General features: G+C 40.1%; 1 protein-coding gene across 7 annotated transcripts in view; it reads right to left on the minus strand.

The window, feature by feature from the left end:
• Positions 1–265: 265 nt before the first annotated feature.
• The window catches only part of sorcs1 (sortilin-related VPS10 domain containing receptor 1), a 216,589-nt gene continuing 198,458 nt past the window's right edge, over positions 266–18,396 (minus strand). The window contains exons 20-28 of one of the 7 annotated variants that reach the window (XM_086210513.1): positions 18,244–18,377; positions 16,238–16,364; positions 14,387–14,499; positions 12,385–12,519; positions 8,706–8,805; positions 8,168–8,273; positions 6,069–6,226; positions 5,876–5,923; positions 266–3,943 (exon numbers count right to left, since the gene is read on the minus strand). In XM_086210513.1, coding sequence (XP_086066639.1) covers positions 5,886–5,923; positions 6,069–6,226; positions 8,168–8,273; positions 8,706–8,805; positions 12,385–12,519; positions 14,387–14,499; positions 16,238–16,364; positions 18,244–18,377 — 911 coding nt within the window. In that variant the 3' untranslated portion in view covers positions 266–3,943; positions 5,876–5,885. Of the gene's footprint in view, positions 3,944–5,875; positions 5,924–6,068; positions 6,227–8,163; positions 8,274–8,444; positions 8,528–8,705; positions 8,806–12,384; positions 12,520–14,386; positions 14,500–16,237; positions 16,365–18,243; positions 18,378–18,396 lie in introns of those variants that run through there. The other 6 variants (XR_015117522.1, XM_086210512.1, XM_086210511.1 and 3 more) reach the window with 6 other exon arrangements.

The following is an 18,396-nucleotide window of genomic DNA, read 5'->3' on the forward strand; positions in this document are numbered from 1 at the left end:
TCAAGTTTCATCAATCTTCTGCATTTGGGTTCTGCCTCAACTGCCACATAAGACACAGGGGCTCTAGATGAACAGTAGCGTGTGTTGCTAAATCTGCTGCATTTACATAATGGACTTCATTAATGTGCATACAGGGATGGATGCTATTTAGTCACCCCTGATATTTTTCTACGGTGCTCTCAAAAAATCAAGAAACGGTAATTACAGAAGTGTTCCAGAACTTTGATAAAACTATTTTTAATCAGAACAAACACTAATGGTTCAGAAAAGTTTCCTCCCTGCAGTAGATTTACTGTATATGAACAAGAAAAGATCAAAACACTTGGCTTTCAAAGGTTGAATAGTAATTTTCCCAAATACATGTTAATTCTTTACAAATATAGTTAGAAAATGAGAACACAGTTAACAGACTTCTTTCCATTTAATAAATATGATTGTAAATGCATAAAACAGTTACACACAGCACAGTTGAGGTCAACAAAAACACTGTAACACTTTTACCATCTCTTCTTATACAAAAGCTGTACAGTAATAAAAGTCTTTTTTTGTTGTTATTATGAATATTTCTCTACAAAAATAATAATTTTGCTAATTCTGCGGGGTGGAGGAGAGAGATGAGGAGAGTGTAGCTCAAAGCTAGTCCAGATATGGTTTCATCCTCAGGTGCTGTCCTAACCAGGAGGTCAAAGCTCCAGGACTTCCTGTCTGTTCAACCTGGCTTCCTCTCAGTGACAGTCAAATATAGAAGGTGCTTTTATCATGGCTGACCTCCTCATTTTGTCTGGCAGAGTCATTTTCTTTCCCCCGGGGTTCAGATTAGGATTTTCAGACTGTTATGTACAGTATGAGGTTCCAGGCTAGTGAGTACCAGCCTGAGGGAGACAAAGTCAGAGGCAGACAGACAGAGAGAGGCGGAAACTCCTTTTCTGAGTTCAACACTCACTAAATCCTCCCAATATACACACTTACATTCTCACTCTTGCAAAACTGCTTGAATTCTGAAGTAGCCAGTACTTCAAAGCCTGAATGTCAAGGTCTCTATGACAGAACTTTACTGTAACTTAAATAAGAAATGATATGTGGATAAAATGAAGACCTCGGCCATGTTTTGCTGATGCTCCTATATGCAATTATAATGTACAAAGTACTGCTGAGGCTAATACCTGCCAGTATTTTGAGATAAAGTGACAAGTTAATTAAATTCTGATTTGATGAAAGTAAAGTAATTACACTTTATCCCGCGATTGTGTGTTAAATTGCAGTGACGTTCATCCAGGATTTAGATGTCAAGGGTTGTCGAAATGATATCAGATTTTAGTTTCACGATTATCATGACGAAAATAACACAATGGTCTTATTGCAATATAGAAGGATATTTTGAACAAAACACGGGACAACGTTATCTGTCGGTTTGAGCTTTGAATTTGTTTTCAGCAAATGAACTGTAGTCAAAATATGAGTGAGTTGCGGTGGAGAGTTTGTAACCATAACAGTACCAAAAGAGCAATTATGCTTACAGACTCTCCACCTCAATTATTAACAAGATTGTCTACATTATTAACGTGATGTCAATATTCCGTTTTTGCAAGGACATGGTTACCTTGAATACCGATACACTGTGACAGTCTAACTTGGAACCATGATTCTTGGTGGTTCTTGTTGGAAGTCATTTTCGGGCTCAACTTCGACATGAAGACATTTTTTCCTGGATAAGTTAGAAAACTTGATCTGCCGGTGGAAGGGAAACACAGTTGATAATTGCGCGAGCACTTCAACCCAATATCAAAAGCAGTTTACCAATTTTTCAAAATTAGATATAAAGATTTCAACAAAATGTTCTTAAAAGTGTTGAACAGTTCAGATTCGACAGTCAGTTTTTGACTCCTGGAAAGTATGAAAAACAAGTGGTTTCCCTCAAAACTACAATATCTCTGAAGTGTCCCCTCAACCTAGACACAAACATTTAAGCTGCTCTGTATGATAACATTTAATCACTCATTTTCTTTCACCTCCACTCACTGGACCTTTCCTGAAACCGTCCCTGAGGAGAACTGAGCGTACGGCTGGATTATACAGAGCCAAGTATTTCTGAGCTTCCGACCAAACATAGTTTTACCGTTGTTGTAGCAGTATAAGTACAAGTCTCACTGAGAAGTCATGCAGGGAAAAGATTGTGTAACGGTGAGTAACTGGAATACAAATAATGATATTTATGGTGAAGTATCGCCTGAAGTGTTAAGCAAGTTTAACAAAAATACTTTCCGTAGCTTCAAGATAAACGGGCAAATGCATCAGGGGACCAGCATCCCGTCTCCAGAGCCATCCTGCCAACGTAAACGTCTTAGCCTTGCTTTGCTGTACTTCCTATAGCAGCCTGCCTTGCCTGATATCCCACAATGCCTTGAGAAGTGAGTCCTGCTCGTGACGCGCGTGCTGTCCTGTCATCACTGCTTGATGGCTTTGTTACGCAGGGCCTTTGTGAATAATGGTTACCACAGTTGCAGCTGTACAGAGGCAGTTCTCCAAATAACAGTGTGTCTGCTCTACCTCCACAAAGTAACAGGACAAAAGTAATCCTATGAAAGTTGCTTGAAAAGATTTGAGAAGCATCAATCAGGCTTTTACATCTGTCAGATTTTGTACCAAAGTACCAGTGGGCTCGACGGTCCTCTGAACAAGCTAATCATCCATGCGGCCTGCTAGCAGCTGTGCTCCATTTCTCCTGCTTGTACAGAGCGATATAACGAGCCGGGATGAAGGTGCCTGCTACTCCAAAGCGGGCCGGCACATTAGCCTAAATGTGTCGCCAACCTTAGCCGGCCTTGAGCTTGACTGGCCACATTAAGCATTCAAGAAGTCAACCTCTTCTCATTCCATCCAATACAACACACTTAATGTGTTACGTCCTGAAAAAGCACTCTTCCATCTCTCTCTCTCTCTCGCTCGCTCTCTCTCATCGCCATGCTCTTTGCCTTTTACAGCTAAAGCACTCCTTTCAACTACCACCATGAATCTGAGCTTTGATGAATTGGACTCTGCCTCCAGAGGGGACGTCAGCTGTGATCGTCTGTGGCTGAGGACGACTTTGGAATAGTTTTTATTAAGGGACAGTCCTCCTGCCCCCCCCCCCCCATGTTTCTTCTTCTTCTTCTTCTATTCCTAAAATGAGTAATGTCTCTTGATATTCTGGGGATCACTTGCGGCGAGTGGTCTCTTACTTTGAAGCACAAAACATTTTACAAACTGGCATGTATCATAAATACAACCAGAAGAATAACAGTAGAGTTTAAATTAATCGAGAACATTGTTAATAAATTTAAATCAGAAAAGAATCAGTAGAAAATGTGTATTGTGCCATGAGTCAGCTTTCCAAGAAACAATGGACTGAAGGCTTTGAGGAACCCTATTCATTAATTAAAACAGCGTCTCTGTTAAGTATGACATTTGTTATTGAAATACACACATTTCTAACATAGATGAATATTCATGATTAACAAATTAAATGTGTAATTCACTTCAATAACAAAAGTATATCATAAATAATACACTACTGCTGATAGCAAACCAATCTTAGCTATGTAAGCAAAAATCTAAACATTGTTTATGACATTTCTTTTTTTTTTTACCCAGTTTCTTGGTCATGCTGGCGTTCCCTCGAAATTATGTATTTGACTAGATGACATTTTTAAAATGTTATCAATTTATTGGACATATGATAAAAAGAAAAAAAGAAAACCTGTACACAGTTTCTTCTGGTTTGAACGGAGCACAGTATGTGTCAGCAGGGTCCAACATGCACAGGTATAAAGCTCAAAACCATTGTGTCCCAAAATGGTAAAAAATATCTATGATGCAGCTGGAGGGGTCATCCAGTCCACACTTCAGACGATGTATGTGGGGAGTTCTGTGGAGAATTTCACATGTACAAGAGGTTTCATACATCCTGGAGGAAACAGAAAAAAAGGTATGAGAGGATGGTTTTCTAGAGGCTGATGGCGTGACAGCAGGGGATGCTTTAAAGCTCCACCCCCAGCTGACTTACTATTTGAATTTAGCTGGTATTTATGTTAAAGTGATGTAGCACTGAGTCCAAAACCTGGCCGTGATTAGCATGGTTGAACATCTTAGTCCTTCGTCTGAAAGTCACTGGTATTTTTGAACATGTTTCTGGTTACATGCCTGAAACTAGGTCAGTGCTTCATACTGGTGTGACATATTTTAATGACTCGTTCTACAGAATGAAATATATTGACCTGCACTGGCATTACATGTGCTTTACGCTTCACAAGTCATGACAGCAGTCCTCATTTGTGAAGATCATTATTATTATGAGCAAGAAATGAACTTTCGTGTGTAAATCTGCCAGTAGCTTGAGGTTGAGGTCACTCATGGCAATGCTAGCTAGGTTAGCCTACAAAAACGCATCATCCCTGCATCACTCTATTACCCTATGATTCCTACTCATGATATTCAACAATAGATAGATGGATAGATAGATTTCTATGGTTTGAAATGGACTGATGAAAGCGGAGTATGTCAGCTGCTCTACCAAAACAATGAGTTAAAAGAGGCTAAAAAGCCCCAAAGAGCTGAGTGCAACTTGCTGACTTAAACAAAAAAAAAATAATAATTTAAAAAAATAATAATAATAATACTCATCCTCAACATGTCATTCTCTTGATGATGATTTGTTGATGAATCAAGACAGCAGTTTGTTTGTTTTTCTATTACAGGTTTTCTGTTGTACATCTAAATATGTACACAATGTTGAATAAAGCTAGGTTTAAATTCTTGTTTCATTATACAAATAAAAGTCCAACATTTGGTGTTGCTAAGTCCTACTTTTTTGGTCAGGGAATGAAAAGAGAGGAAAAAAGTCCTTGCAGGTTTAGCATAAAAATCCACTGGGAACTTCCCCAGATCGTCTCTTATATTAAGACCATTTTTTTCTGCAAGTTTCTGAAATGTTTATGCAAATCCCCTATTATCTCATTAAATCTGTGCTCATCCACCAGTCTAAAAGAACTCATTTGAAGACAGAAAAATAACTAAAAATATCAGAACCAGCCAGTGCATGAAAATTATGGTGGTTTTTGGGTTTGTTTGTTTTTTGCCTGTAGTGTCCCGTCTTGAAGTAAAGAAAAAATGATAAGTAACTTCTTTTCTCTCGTGCTTCTTTTCAAAGACAAGTAAACCGAAGCTATTGAACAGCCATGCAAAGTTTTTTTTGGAGTGTTGGACATAAAAATGAACATGGAAAACATTTAAATTGGAGGACAAAGAACAGAAAAGGTTATGCATTTGTATTGGCAGAATGCACTGAATAGTTCATTAGTAAGAAGTCTGTAGTTCCTCTCTGTTGTTTCAGCGGATGGTGTGATGAGGATGACAAAGAGATGAACTGATGCCAGAGGTGGGAGGCCACAGACAACTAGTAGTCTCTTCTCCTAACTCTTTTATAATCAAGCTTGAGACTTTAGTTTGAACGTATTTGAGCAGAATCATTGATTTTTTCCCCTTCAATCAAAGAAGTGATGTTGTCACATAGATCCAACTATTTCAAGTTTGCGCTGCGTATTAGATCATATTATATTACATTTTTATTCATTTATAAATTTATCATTCATAGGGGTCATCTGCAGAACTGTCCTCCAAATGGCTTCTATCTATACCTCAAATACATTTTTGAGCCTATGCTCATTGGGTAAAGTTGATAATCAGTACATCTACTGATTCTTTCACTGATCACTTTTTTAATGACACAAAAGTGCACTTCTGCTGAGTCTGAGACAGGCAGAGTCAAATAGATTTGTGTCTTTATTTTCAAGTCGTTATCAACTGTTCGACTGAGGAGCAACTTTACTGTTGATCGTACTCGTTTAGCTTTAGTTTCCATGCACTCCTGGAGCGGACCCTTTCACTTCTGAGAAACACAACAAAAAGCACAGGATGAGTCTCAAAACACAACAAAAACATGATCACACTTACGTGGAACAAATGGCAAACAATGAAGTCAAAAAAGAAAATCAGATGCCAGAAAGTCAACCGTTCTGTGGCTGCATATTTACCGACGGGCCGTGAGTTAAACTCTGTGTCCAGAGTCTCCAAAGAATGCACCAAGTCCCGCTGTGAGCTGGGCGTGGCCTCTGTTGGATCAGCTGGACTCATCATTTCTTGTTCTTTTTCGTTCTGCATCTGCGCATAGACGTTGAGGCCTGGGATCTTCCTTGAGAAAAGATTTACAGTGAGGCAAGGGGACACAAGGAGCAGCCAAAATGAAACAACCAGAGCCAGGCTATGGTGACCTGTCATTTTATATCTCTGTTTTTTTTGGTTTTTTTGGGGGAGGGGGGGGTTACTTTCATTATTGATTTCTGTTTTTTTCCCCCAATATATTTTATTTTATCTCTAAATTGACATAAGTACCTGACCACACCTGACATCGACATACTACATATATTATTTGTGATTCAGTGGAACTCTATATTGGTCATGGTTCTAACATTAAAAGCAAATGGTATAAATATGCAGATAAATAACAATAATATAGAGGTGGTGTGAAAAACAGCTCATTTTATAATCTAATTTTAATCATTTAAAAAAGGAGAACCAAAGTGAACTGCGGCCAATGCACACACAGCCTTGTTCTCCGACACACTTTTATATGACTGTTAAAATAAGAAATTAGAATGAGAAAAATACAAGGACAATTTAAGATTCTATTTTGATGAAGTGTGAGTGGATTATAATTTAAAATAAAGCACGGAAAATAGGCAGGAATCTAAATATAGGCAACCATTAGCCAAAGGGCAGGATATATCCTTTGGAACATGATGTCCACTGGAGTGGACGCATCTATTTTTAGTTACAGAGGGAAAAAAGGACAAGAGTCCCCCTCCAGTTAAGATGTGTTTTTATTCCTCTTCCTGCAGTTGAATGTTTGAGATTTACTGTTCAGAGTGATGAATGTGCAGAATTTGACACAAGAAGACGCATTCGGAACTGAAATGTCCACTTCCTCTGTGCTCATTTGAGAATTTGAATTCTTTTCACGAGGTGGTCGAACAAGCATCATTCAGTATGGAAGGAAATCCAGGTCTAACATTCAAAGATTTTTAATGTAGCAATGATACTTTCAATGCAATATGCTTGTTTGGAAAGGATCTTTGAAATTAGCATCAAAGGAAAGGAAAGCATCATCTTATTTAGTGAAAAATATTTCTACACCTTTATAATGTGATATCGCAAAATGACACACGCAAAGATAATCGTCAAATTGCTTCACACTGATCTATTTAAGGTTTTGCTCCACTGGATTCAGTACAACAGTTAATATGATACTTTTGAAATTCAAAGTTTATATTTGTCTATAAAAGGGCGGTTGCTAACAAGTGGCTGAACGAGACAGCAAATGTCATGCTGAGAGCAGAAGTACGAGGCTAGTTGTCATGCATCGTTCGTGCGGCGCCACCATATCTTTGTACTTCTAAAGATGGAATCTAAACTCCATATTTGTCAGCAGTCTCATAATTTTTTTGTTCACTGCAGAGCTCATTTTTAATCCTAAATCTAATGTAAAGTCCATTTGGCTTTTGGCGGAGGGAACCCATGACGATGCTAACTTCCAGGTTGGCCTACAGAAACACATCGTCCCTGCAACACTCTTGTGAACTCTTGGGCAGTTGGTCTCCTGGTTGTTGGCTTATATGTGGCGCCTGTCAAGGATACTGTGCATTAAGGGGTTAATGGGCATCTAATAAATATCGAAAGTTTTGTTCTTTTCTCTAACTGTCCGTGCATTTTCATGACCCTTTGGTGCCCTTTTCCCTCGCAACTGCACCTTGGCGAGCTGACATGATTTAGCATTTGAGAAAGGTCAGCTGCGCACAATCAAAGGGCTTAATATTGATAATAACTGAAGGCTGAGTGACATTTATTTTGCAAAGAATGACCTGACAAAAAGAATTTCCATGGGATCCTTGCAGGTGTGGGAGTGAAAAGCCATATCTCTGCCGAGAGTGCACAGGCGTGGGAGTTTGAGTGGCAGATATCAAACCCTGTAGCAGTGCTAGCAGCTAACCCCCCTCCCCCCAACACAAGTACACACACACACACACCTACCCCCACCTCTCTATCTCAAAGACATGGCGTTTCATTAATACTTTACCTCTTGAATTTGTAGATGACAAATACAGCTAAACCCACAACCACTACTGATAGCAGCATTAGCATGGCAGAGCTACTGTGGTTCTCGCTGGTGTCCACTAGAGGTGCTGCAGAGACAGGAAGACAAGTAGCACACAGCGTAAACAATACAACAATGGGCAGCAGCTGTATTTCCACCTAGCTGAATCATGCAACGAGCAGTGACAATAAAAGGATAGCTAACACCTATAAATCACAGAAGAATTGTTTTAATATACAGTAGTATGGACTTCTCTTACTCTTTATCTTATAAGCAGCATCCCCAATAGAAGGAGGCACACATACTTGTAACGATGCTCACTCTCTGAATGTCTCTGTGTAGCTACATGGTGGGAGCCAATCAGACACAGGGTTGGAGTTATTAGTGAAAGGGGGGGCAGCAAAGATGATAAAAATATACTGTCCACTGTGTCTGGATCTTCTGATAGGCTTGTGATGTACTGTCCACTTCCTGCAGGAGGTACCAGAGCAGCTTTACACGGGCAGCTAAGCTTGTTTACCTGCTGATAGGTGCGCAGCGTACACGGTGACCTGGACCCCCGGCCGCAGTGTGAACTGGACAAGGTTTTGATTCAAGGCACTGAGCATAATCTCGGAGAGCTGTCAGGGGCACAGAGGGATACGTGGTTTGAGTGGTGTGACATGTCCGTAGCCCTGATCAAAGGATTTAAGTCCAAATATGGCTTATTGAAAGGTTAAAGAATGATAGGCCTTAATCACAGCAACCCCTGTGGCATAGGATGACACGGTAAACACAGGCGCAGAGCAGCACTTTGATAGGCCAAAACCATGAACCACCAACAGACTGAGGAGCCCACAACCACGTTTTTATAACCTGCCTGCAAACTGAAAAAAGATCTTAAGGCCAGAAAACTGGTGGATACGAGTGTTAATGTGAGGCATCAGCAGGACTGTGACTATTGATAAAATAGCTATCTTCATATTGAACTAGATTTTGTCGCAGGATGTTGTGATATAGCAACGTAAGACAATATGTAATTTAATATTAAACTAGACAACATATATCGAACTACATATTGTCTTAGGATGTTGGGTTAGAGCACATGGAAGTTAAAGTTTTTCTGGGTTTTAAAGGTTGCATTAAAGTAAAGTGATGTCATATCCTGATTTGAACAGATTGTTAAGATATTCTATTCACATTACTGGTGATTGTTTCTCAGAAATTACATTGTGTTATATATTTTGTCAGGGAACCAAAACACATCCCCCTTCATCAGCACTACAGTAGTGATACCAAAGTATTTGATAAAAACATAAAATATTGTGATTTGTGTGAAAACTGTGGGAGTTTCAGCGTACAGACATGTTAAACAAGCAGTAAAATAAATGTAGGTTAAATACAGTAAGTCAAGATATCTGATGTTTTCAGCTTCATACTGACATTTGCATTCTGCGGTCATTCAGCCTTTGGTTGAATACACCAAGATAAAGAAGTACCAATTTTCTCTCATTAAAGTCGTTTTTTTGTGTGTTGGGTTTTTTTTTTCGTAAGGCACCTTAGAAATGACAGACAGATTACTTTATTAATCCCTTTTGGACGTTCCGCCGGGGAAATTGCAATAATATAAATATGCAGATTATTTCCCTTGTTTGTAATTCATCCCAACACAGCAGATTTTTGGCACGGATGCTGTGAAGAGGGTCCATCATTAGAACCCAAGGGAGGAAATAGATCTTTGAATCAAATAGGATTCCTGAATTCAGGGGTTCCTGTACTGGTGGCCATGGGTTAAATGTGAGAGGTCAGGTGAATATAACCAGCAGATGAAACGTCTTTCGCTGAGTTTTGTTCTTGTGAAATTCTTCATAATTCTATCCCTGATTGGGGAAGGCAGTTCAACAGAAACAAAGAGGCCAGTGACAGTTCTGAACGATCATATGAGGCCACACAGAGGCAAAAAGGTGAACGCAAAACAATGACACATAATTACATGATAAAGTTGTCATGGTGTGGTGAAAGCATCCGGGGGGAACATTAACATTCATGTGTTCATGCCCATGACATGGAAGTCCAGTGTTGATCTCCAACAAAATATCAAGCTCTGAATATTCTTTCAGTGAGTTCCCATTAAATCCTTGAGCCTTTATTAATCCACTGACAACTTGTGGTAGCTTTAAGGAAAGCTAAGCAGGCATTCCACACCCGGCTAGAGACCAGCTGGTTCCGCGTGATCCCTCACCACCTCTGACTGGAAGCAGCAACAGAAGTGAATTCAAATCTGTGTGCTGCAGGTTAAGATGAGAACGTTACAACGGTCGCGTTTATTAGCTAGCCACTGAATTGACTTGTACAGAGTGTAAGCGGCCGTGACCCTAAGGAACCTACTTTCTTCCACCAACAACCCTTTCTGAGCTCCTGTGTTTATGTCAGACTCTTTGTCTGTGGGACCTCTCTGCTCTGATGTATAATGCATGAGATGCAGCCTTACTTGATCTCTTCTTGCCCGACTGGCAAGTAACCTTCTGCACCGAGAGCATGGAACTTTGATATAAATCAAGCAGATTAGCCCGACCTGAATACTGAGAGTCAGCGTCCAATCTCACGTCTTTCATTCAGACGATTATAAATCTGTCCTGTAGCTCACCTTCTCACACACACTAACTCAAATGTGATTCTTTAACTTTGATATTCATCTTTACCTCTGAAACAAACACAACTCTGAGGAAATTTGCAGCAGGATAAGCAGAATTACAAAAAAAGGAAGCAGAATTTTGTAACATTTGATGAAGGGATGAACCCATGACATTTTGGGGGAGATGAGTTTAACACAGCAAAAAGTTGCATTTTCCCACATGGAGTTTGGCTGACTTCACCCCGGCAGAAGCATGTCCTCTCTGAGTGCTTTCTGCCTTCACTCCTGCAGCACTTTTCAAGTTACAGCCTTCCAGAATAAAAGGAAATTGATGTCCATGGAACACAATAACATACAACAAACATAGGAACATGAAACAGCACTGGGCAACCTCTTGAACAGATGAAAGCGGAAGCATCAAGTGAAAGAAATAAACTCATTCATAACAGATGATGTTGATGTGTGCAGATAAAAATATACGAACTGATGAGATGAAAAAAAAATCAGAACATTTCAAACGAAATACATTAAAACAACAACCTTGAAAATAATATAGGAGTACAAATGAAACCCTAAAACAAGTGCAAATGACATTTTTAGTGACAGCCAGATGAAAAATTCAACAAAATCAAACTTATGCAGTCATGGAGAAGGAAAAGGGAGAAAAGACACAAAAATTAAAAAAAAAAATCCCACCGCAGATCCCATTTTTCACTCTGCAAAGGCTTCATATATCTCATCTGCCTCGTTTTCCAAATTAATTGTGATATGAGTAATTTCTTCAGTCCTTCACCCCCTTATGTTTCTTTGTAGTTTAAATTTAGACTCTGCTATGACTAATTACATTTTCCCACTGTATGCCAAGGTCAGTAAATCTATTATACATTATTATAAGTGCAGAGTATGCTACACTTTTAAGATGTCAACCTTGAATGAAGATTTATTACTGGCTTGCAGGGGAGAGGATCAGCCAGGTGTGAGGGGGGAGGGTTAGGGGTGGGAGCCAATTGATTTCCTTCCTTCCTTTCCGTCTCCACACATGCTGAGGAACTCTTCCCACTGAGAGCACATCCAATATGATTATCAGTCTCTATCTGTTATGTGAGGCTCAAAGCTAATTTGGTCCACCTTGATACACCAGTGATTCAATGAACTGATCAACCATGACCCTGTCTGCTGAGACCCCCCCCCCCCCCACACACACACACACACACATAGGAAGTGTCTTGAGGGAGTTGAAAAGCCATTCCCCTGATAACTTGTTAATAGTTGTCAGGCTTATTGATAAATCTATTTCTGAGGTTCCTCAGGCATGTTCTCGAATTAGACTCATGTAAAAATGTTGACATGCTCCAGTAGACCAATACTGACATCTGCTGGAGGAAAGAGGAACTCTGTTTTTAGGGCGTTATCGCTAGACAGACTGAGAGGCCTCCTCTATGAAAGACAAAACATTTAAAAGGATGTTTCTGTTCTAGATGGTCGAATTAGAAATTAAGGAGGAGAAATCCATCTGCCTACATTACCATGGAGAGTAGGGAAGGAATGTTTCTGGTGTAAACACGGTGATGGACACTGTTCTTACCTGATCTAAATGAGCCAAGTTCTTCTCTGGTTTGCCCTCCATCACCTGTTTGTCAAGCAGGAGGAAAAACTCTGCTGCAGTGGGCAAACCTGGCAGGACAGTGACCAGGAGCTGGTCCTCTCTCACACCTGTAGCCTGGCGGAGGACAACAGAGAGAGAGAGTCAGCGGTTACAACACATCAGTCAGCTGTCACCTGGTGAGACGCGTAACCTAGAGAGAAACTTATTACGCACACTGAGTCAATAGCAGAGATATTTGTCTTTGTATTATCCAGTCACTAGAACTGAGACAAACAGAAACTCTGGGTTGATCAAAATCTGCTCATTTGAGTTGCTTTTAACTTTGGGTAAAGGCATAAAAGCTGCGTGATAAATCCTTCAACTTTTAAACTGAACACAATTGTTCGAGTATTATTGACAAAGTCTAAAGAGACAGACATACTCTGAACATTGACCTTATTCTTAGTAAGACAATATTTGAATGAAGTGTTTTCATGAGTTTCTTATACCCAAATACAAAAGCTAGAGGTAACAGTGTATTCCTAATGGACATTGGACAATGCAAATTGTTTTGGGTTTTTTTTGGGGGGGGGGGGGGAGTTTGAAAGCTAGTTGTATAGCCTTCATTTCACTTTCTTCCCATTCTACTCTTCTGGCCTCTTGAAAAGAGATATTGTACATTTGATGTAACAAATGTGCCTTTGAGGGAAAATTCTTCAAACCTTTTCTTTTATTGTACCTCCATCTTTGAGTGTGTATAGCAAAAGAATATCTCTTCAACAGTTTTTAGTAGTTTTCTCTGATGGTTGCCCATCTTTTCTTTTATGTCTCAAGGGAATTCACTTCATATTTGTGTAAAATCATTTTAGCATGTATCTTTTTTAGAGGAGTGAGTTACACCCGTTTGTATCCTTAGCTTGCAGGTTCTCTCTAGGATCGACTTTTCACAAATATGAAGACATTTTCCAACATCAGTCCAACTGAAGCAAACATCCTGAAAACACAATGAATGCTGAAGTTCTGTTCAGTGTTTATGTCCGTATGGAAAATATCAACGTCATGATTAAAAAATACAAAAAAATAAAAACATTCTGTCTACTTATTGAAGAAAAAAAACAAAAACAATATCTATGTGCTACTAACAGCTTTGAAGTCATTCAGGGTCTTGTTAGCGTCACCGTGATGTATTTATGAGGATGCTCTGCCAGGGATGTACCAGTACATTCAAACTGTAATCGTTATTGACTTCAGTCGCTTGCTTTTACTGATTCTTCAGTCTCTGGTTCTTGTTCCAGCTCTTGCGTGTATCTGCTGCAACTTGCAAATATGGATGTTTTCAACCATCATGTCATATTTTCATCTGATAGTTTGTGTTTGTGCGTGTGTGCATGCGTGAGTGTGTGCGTGTCTTCCTCCTCCGAGGCTGAGGTTGTCATGAAAAAATGATGCCAATAACAAATAACAGAACAGACATGTTCACTGAAGACTGAAGAGTCAAGTATATTTTTGGCATCAAACTTTATTTTATGGGATCAAAAAGAGGGAAAAGATGATGCAACAGCCAGATTGCTTTTCCAAAAGAAAAATCTGACAATTGATGTTATGGGGATGTTGTAAAAAGCAGATAGTTAATGAGGCAAAACCTGTACCTGACATGTCTTGTGGGGTTGACTCATGTCTTACACTTGACAGACTGCAAGCATCCCTTCAGGTCGGGTCACATTGGGGGATTAAATCTTCTATACACCTAAACATCCAGTCTGTGTGGCCATGAACTCACCAAGTGTGTGCAAGCCGGTGCAATCAGCACACTCTTGAACTATATTTTCCCCCTCTTCTCTCACCGTCTTGTCATTTATCATCATAAAAGTCAGATTCACATCTGAAAGCCTCAGGGAGGTCACGCTGCACTCGTAGACCGTCACAGATCCAGTCAGACACCGCTGACAGTATTTACTCCAGTGAAACAATGTTTTCCCATGAAGAGACCTGAGAGCTTTACCTGGATAAGAGAGTTCTTGATGACTCGGCTGACATCCAGCCTCCACTCCGCAACATCGGGGTTGTGGTCGTCCAGATTTGATGAAAAGGCGAGAAGATGAGAGCGGAAATATTCTGCAGGCAAAATGATAAAAAAAAAATGAAATCCATGAAAGATGTTTTCATGTGTCAATAACTGCAGAGTGCATCCTTCCGAATGCTACTTTGTCTGATCCTGTTTATCTTCTTTGAAGAATAATTCAAACTTATTACAACTTGGGTCTTATTTTTGGCAGTTATTTCATGTCACACAATAGTCATCCAGGAAGGAACAAAGCAACTTTGATAATTACACATGCAGGAGCTGTTAGATGATTCAAATCAACAGTTAACGGTGTATCAAAGCATTTTATTTTGACAAGAAACCTAATTTGATCAAACCCAAACATCTTTGTAACATTCACCAAGGTTTGTGTGTCTGTCAGCAGGATCAAGTAAAAACTACGAGGTAGATTTTCAACAAAACTAAGCGAGGGGTGTGGTATGTGCAAGATCGAGCCTGTTACATTTAGGGGCACGTCAGTTGTAGCGCCACTTGGTGGCAATAGCAAATTACACGCTTTCTTTCACCCTTCTCCACCTGTTGTTTGGCCAGATCCATCTCAACTTTAGTTAGAATTTGCTTCATAGTAACTTTGTCATGTTGTTTCCTGTTTTATCTTGAAATCACTTTCGTTCCGTGTCTGGTTTGCCTTAATTCCTGTCCTTGTCTGTTTCTCTTCTTTTTTGTATGCTCACCTGTGTCTCGTTTGTGAATCAGTCTTTGCCTGTCCAGCCCTGTCCTCGTTCTTCAATCAACTCCTTCCCTGCCCTTGTGTTATCCCACGTTTCTTGTTGTGCGATGAGTTCAGTTTATCTAGTTTTGTCTCAGTTTTCAGCCTTGGACGGATTCTTTCGTTAGTATTTTGGCAATGAATCCCTTCAGTTTTTCTGTTACATCCTGCTATCTGTTGAGTCTTTGCATTTGGCTCCACCTGCCTCCATCAACCTTGACATGTAGCTGTCATTCAAGCCAAAATCACTATAAATATTTGTTCAAATGTGCACTGGTATAGTTCTAGTCGGCCACGGAGAGGCACCAGCCCAGATATTTTCAATTTCAACAAACATGATAATCATAGTTACTACTGTCAACTACTATCAGTTACGAACTGCTAATTCCCATTTACAGTATTTTTTTTTTTATTTTGCAGTATTCAAACTGCTAACACTGAAGTATTAACACAATCATTGTCAATTTGATACATTTAATACAAATTGTAATAAACTTTCTGATTTTTGAACGGTTTTTATTCTACAAGTTCCACAGATCTTAGGCCCAATGGGAGTGAGCTCCAGAGTTTAGGACGCATGGAATCAAAAGCCAAGTCTGCTTTAGTTTTAAGCCCCCAGCGATAAAAATCACATCAGAGGACCTTTGTATGTATGCAGGTGCGTCTGCATGCAGAGGGATATGTGGTACAAGAATCTTGAGTAAATGAACAAGTGGGTCAAAGCTGCACTAGGAAGTGAGTCTGTAAGACTCTGACTGATGTTTACAACAGACATATTGACTGTTCACCTTATGACCTGTCTGATTGTCTGGCACCTCACGTCTCCTGCTCCATTTGAAATGAAACCTTGTCAAATGTTAATAAGCAGTAACTACTGACTTCTTAACGTTATCTAAAAGCTGTTAACAGGAACACATTTTTAACATAACAATAACTCTTTAACAATGGTGATTTATGTCAAAGAATACGGTGCCAGATCACTCTGTCTGGTTACAGAGCTGCTGAATCCCAGAGGAGGGAGAGTCCCAGAGTCGGCTCACCGTGGACAGCAATGGCTTTCCGGTCCTGCAGAATAGTATTCCCTGCAGACACCTGCACAGTAACTGTATTGATGCCTTCCCGGGAGAATGTGCATGCCACACTTCCCTCGAGGGTGATCACTGGCTGCTGGGGGAAAGAAAGAGAGAGAAATAGGGTGAGGGAGATGACATGGGGAGAGTCAGAGTCTCTGGGCTCCCATGAGAGACCCTTATCAACGGCTGGTTAACATCTCACACTGCTGTTATTTACACTGCAGAGGTGTCAGCCTGCTGGCAGATTCATACACACACACACACACACACACACACACACACACACACACACACACACACACACACACACACACACACACACAGGAATGGGGATACACAGAGAGATTTGCAACGATCTGTGCCGTGCTGCACACAGTATCAGAGCCCGCTGAGAGTCTCCTATGTGACACCAGCAACTCCTTCCTGTCATTACTCATGTCTTTATTTGTTCTTCCAGCGGCTCCAAGTTGCTAATATGGCTGCGCTTTATTACCAACTGACATAACTGGCTGTCCTTGTAGAAGGCCCCTGTTGGTGCTGAACAAACACATTTACACAACTACAATTATGAAGACAGATTCTGGTGGCAGCGCTATAGTCCAGGGAGACGGAGTTAGTCTTACACAGCCTCTTTCATTATTGCTCCCCCTCCCTCTGCATGCATTTTGGAGGTAGGGACAGCAGTTCATAACTTACTGATTACATCACTCCTGTGCTGTGACCGTGGTTGAACAAGTCAACCGCTTCACATGCTCACATGTGTGACCCTGTAAAAATCCCAAAATCCCCATGACCTATGACCTGCACCAACGCTACAGTAGGAACATGGCTAAACCATACGTAAGTTGTACTGTCAGCAGCAGCAGAACAACCTGCGAGCCTCATTGAAACATTGCCTGCATATATATTATATATATATATATATCATATATTATAGTTTCAATGGATTTTTGATAATTGTATATAAATGCAATAGCTTGGAAGTGAAAAAATCAACGTTATGTTATGAATGTAATGTCTTTTCATGTCTTCGACAACCTCCTGCCAGTTGACAGCAACCAGCACTCAAAATTCAGGGGTGAGTTATTTGCTGTTGAATTTTATGCCATAAAATGAAATGTTAAAATATCTTCAGCTCATTTTAACCATAAACCTTCATTCAGGCATTTCATCAAAACCAATTCAACAATGCTTATTTCTGGGTTTTAGACCCAGACGGCAACAAGCTTGTTGTTGTACTTTATATGTCAACATATTTTGTCAAGATTTTTCAACCTCCCTGCACAAAACATGGCAACAAGGTAATGAGTCTCTTTGTAATTAAAGAGTCAGCAAACCCACTAGAGGTCTTTACAGCTATACCTGAACCATATGATCGGAGCCCCGACTCAGAGCAAGTATGGGATTGGTTCCGGGATTGTTTTACTTGGTTGCTGGGGCCTGTTCTGTTACGGTTGGTCTGTTTAACATTACGTGTGACTTATGAGCAAATGTGCGGCAGAGAAAGTGTCGGAGAGCAGAGGTGAGACTTTAAGAGTACATAGCCATGGTAACTAAAGAGACACCATCATTGTTCAAAAGGGTAACAGTGGAAATTGACAAACTTGTTTGTAATGTTTCACCATGACGACAATTACACTTTTAAAATGAAATATGAGTGGATTAGATGTTATTTTACCAACTTTCTTGGCAAGAAGGATGATTTATGTGTCCTGTCCAGGAAGAAATATATATATGTATAAACCATACAGTAAGAACTTGCAGAATAAGATGTTATGCATGGATCCGAATCCCAGTTCTGTTAGGAGCATCTTACATTTGCATGGGTGTAGGTCCCAGTTTTCAAATACTGACTGTTCAATTCTGGCTTTTTCTGGGACTCTTGGGGGCTCAGGAACAATTTCCAACTCTAAATCAGTAACAGTGAAACAGGCTTGCAATCTCTAGGAGATCAAGTGTGGAGTGTATGGCACCTCAGTGTTATTTCCGATCCACCAGATGTAGGTGACCGTTCCCACTTGGCTTGGCCAAAGAACAGCAGTCAGGTTCACTTCCTTATTCCTCACAGCCACAAAGGGAGCTGACAAATGGATGTACTCCAGCTGACCTATTCAAGCACACAAATG

The sequence above is a fragment of the Aulostomus chinensis genome, chromosome 8 (genome assembly GCF_037954235.1).
Source record: "Aulostomus chinensis isolate RoL2024-O1b breed Wild chromosome 8, RoL_Achi_v1.0, whole genome shotgun sequence".
Taxonomy (NCBI): domain Eukaryota; kingdom Metazoa; phylum Chordata; class Actinopteri; order Syngnathiformes; family Aulostomidae; genus Aulostomus; species Aulostomus chinensis.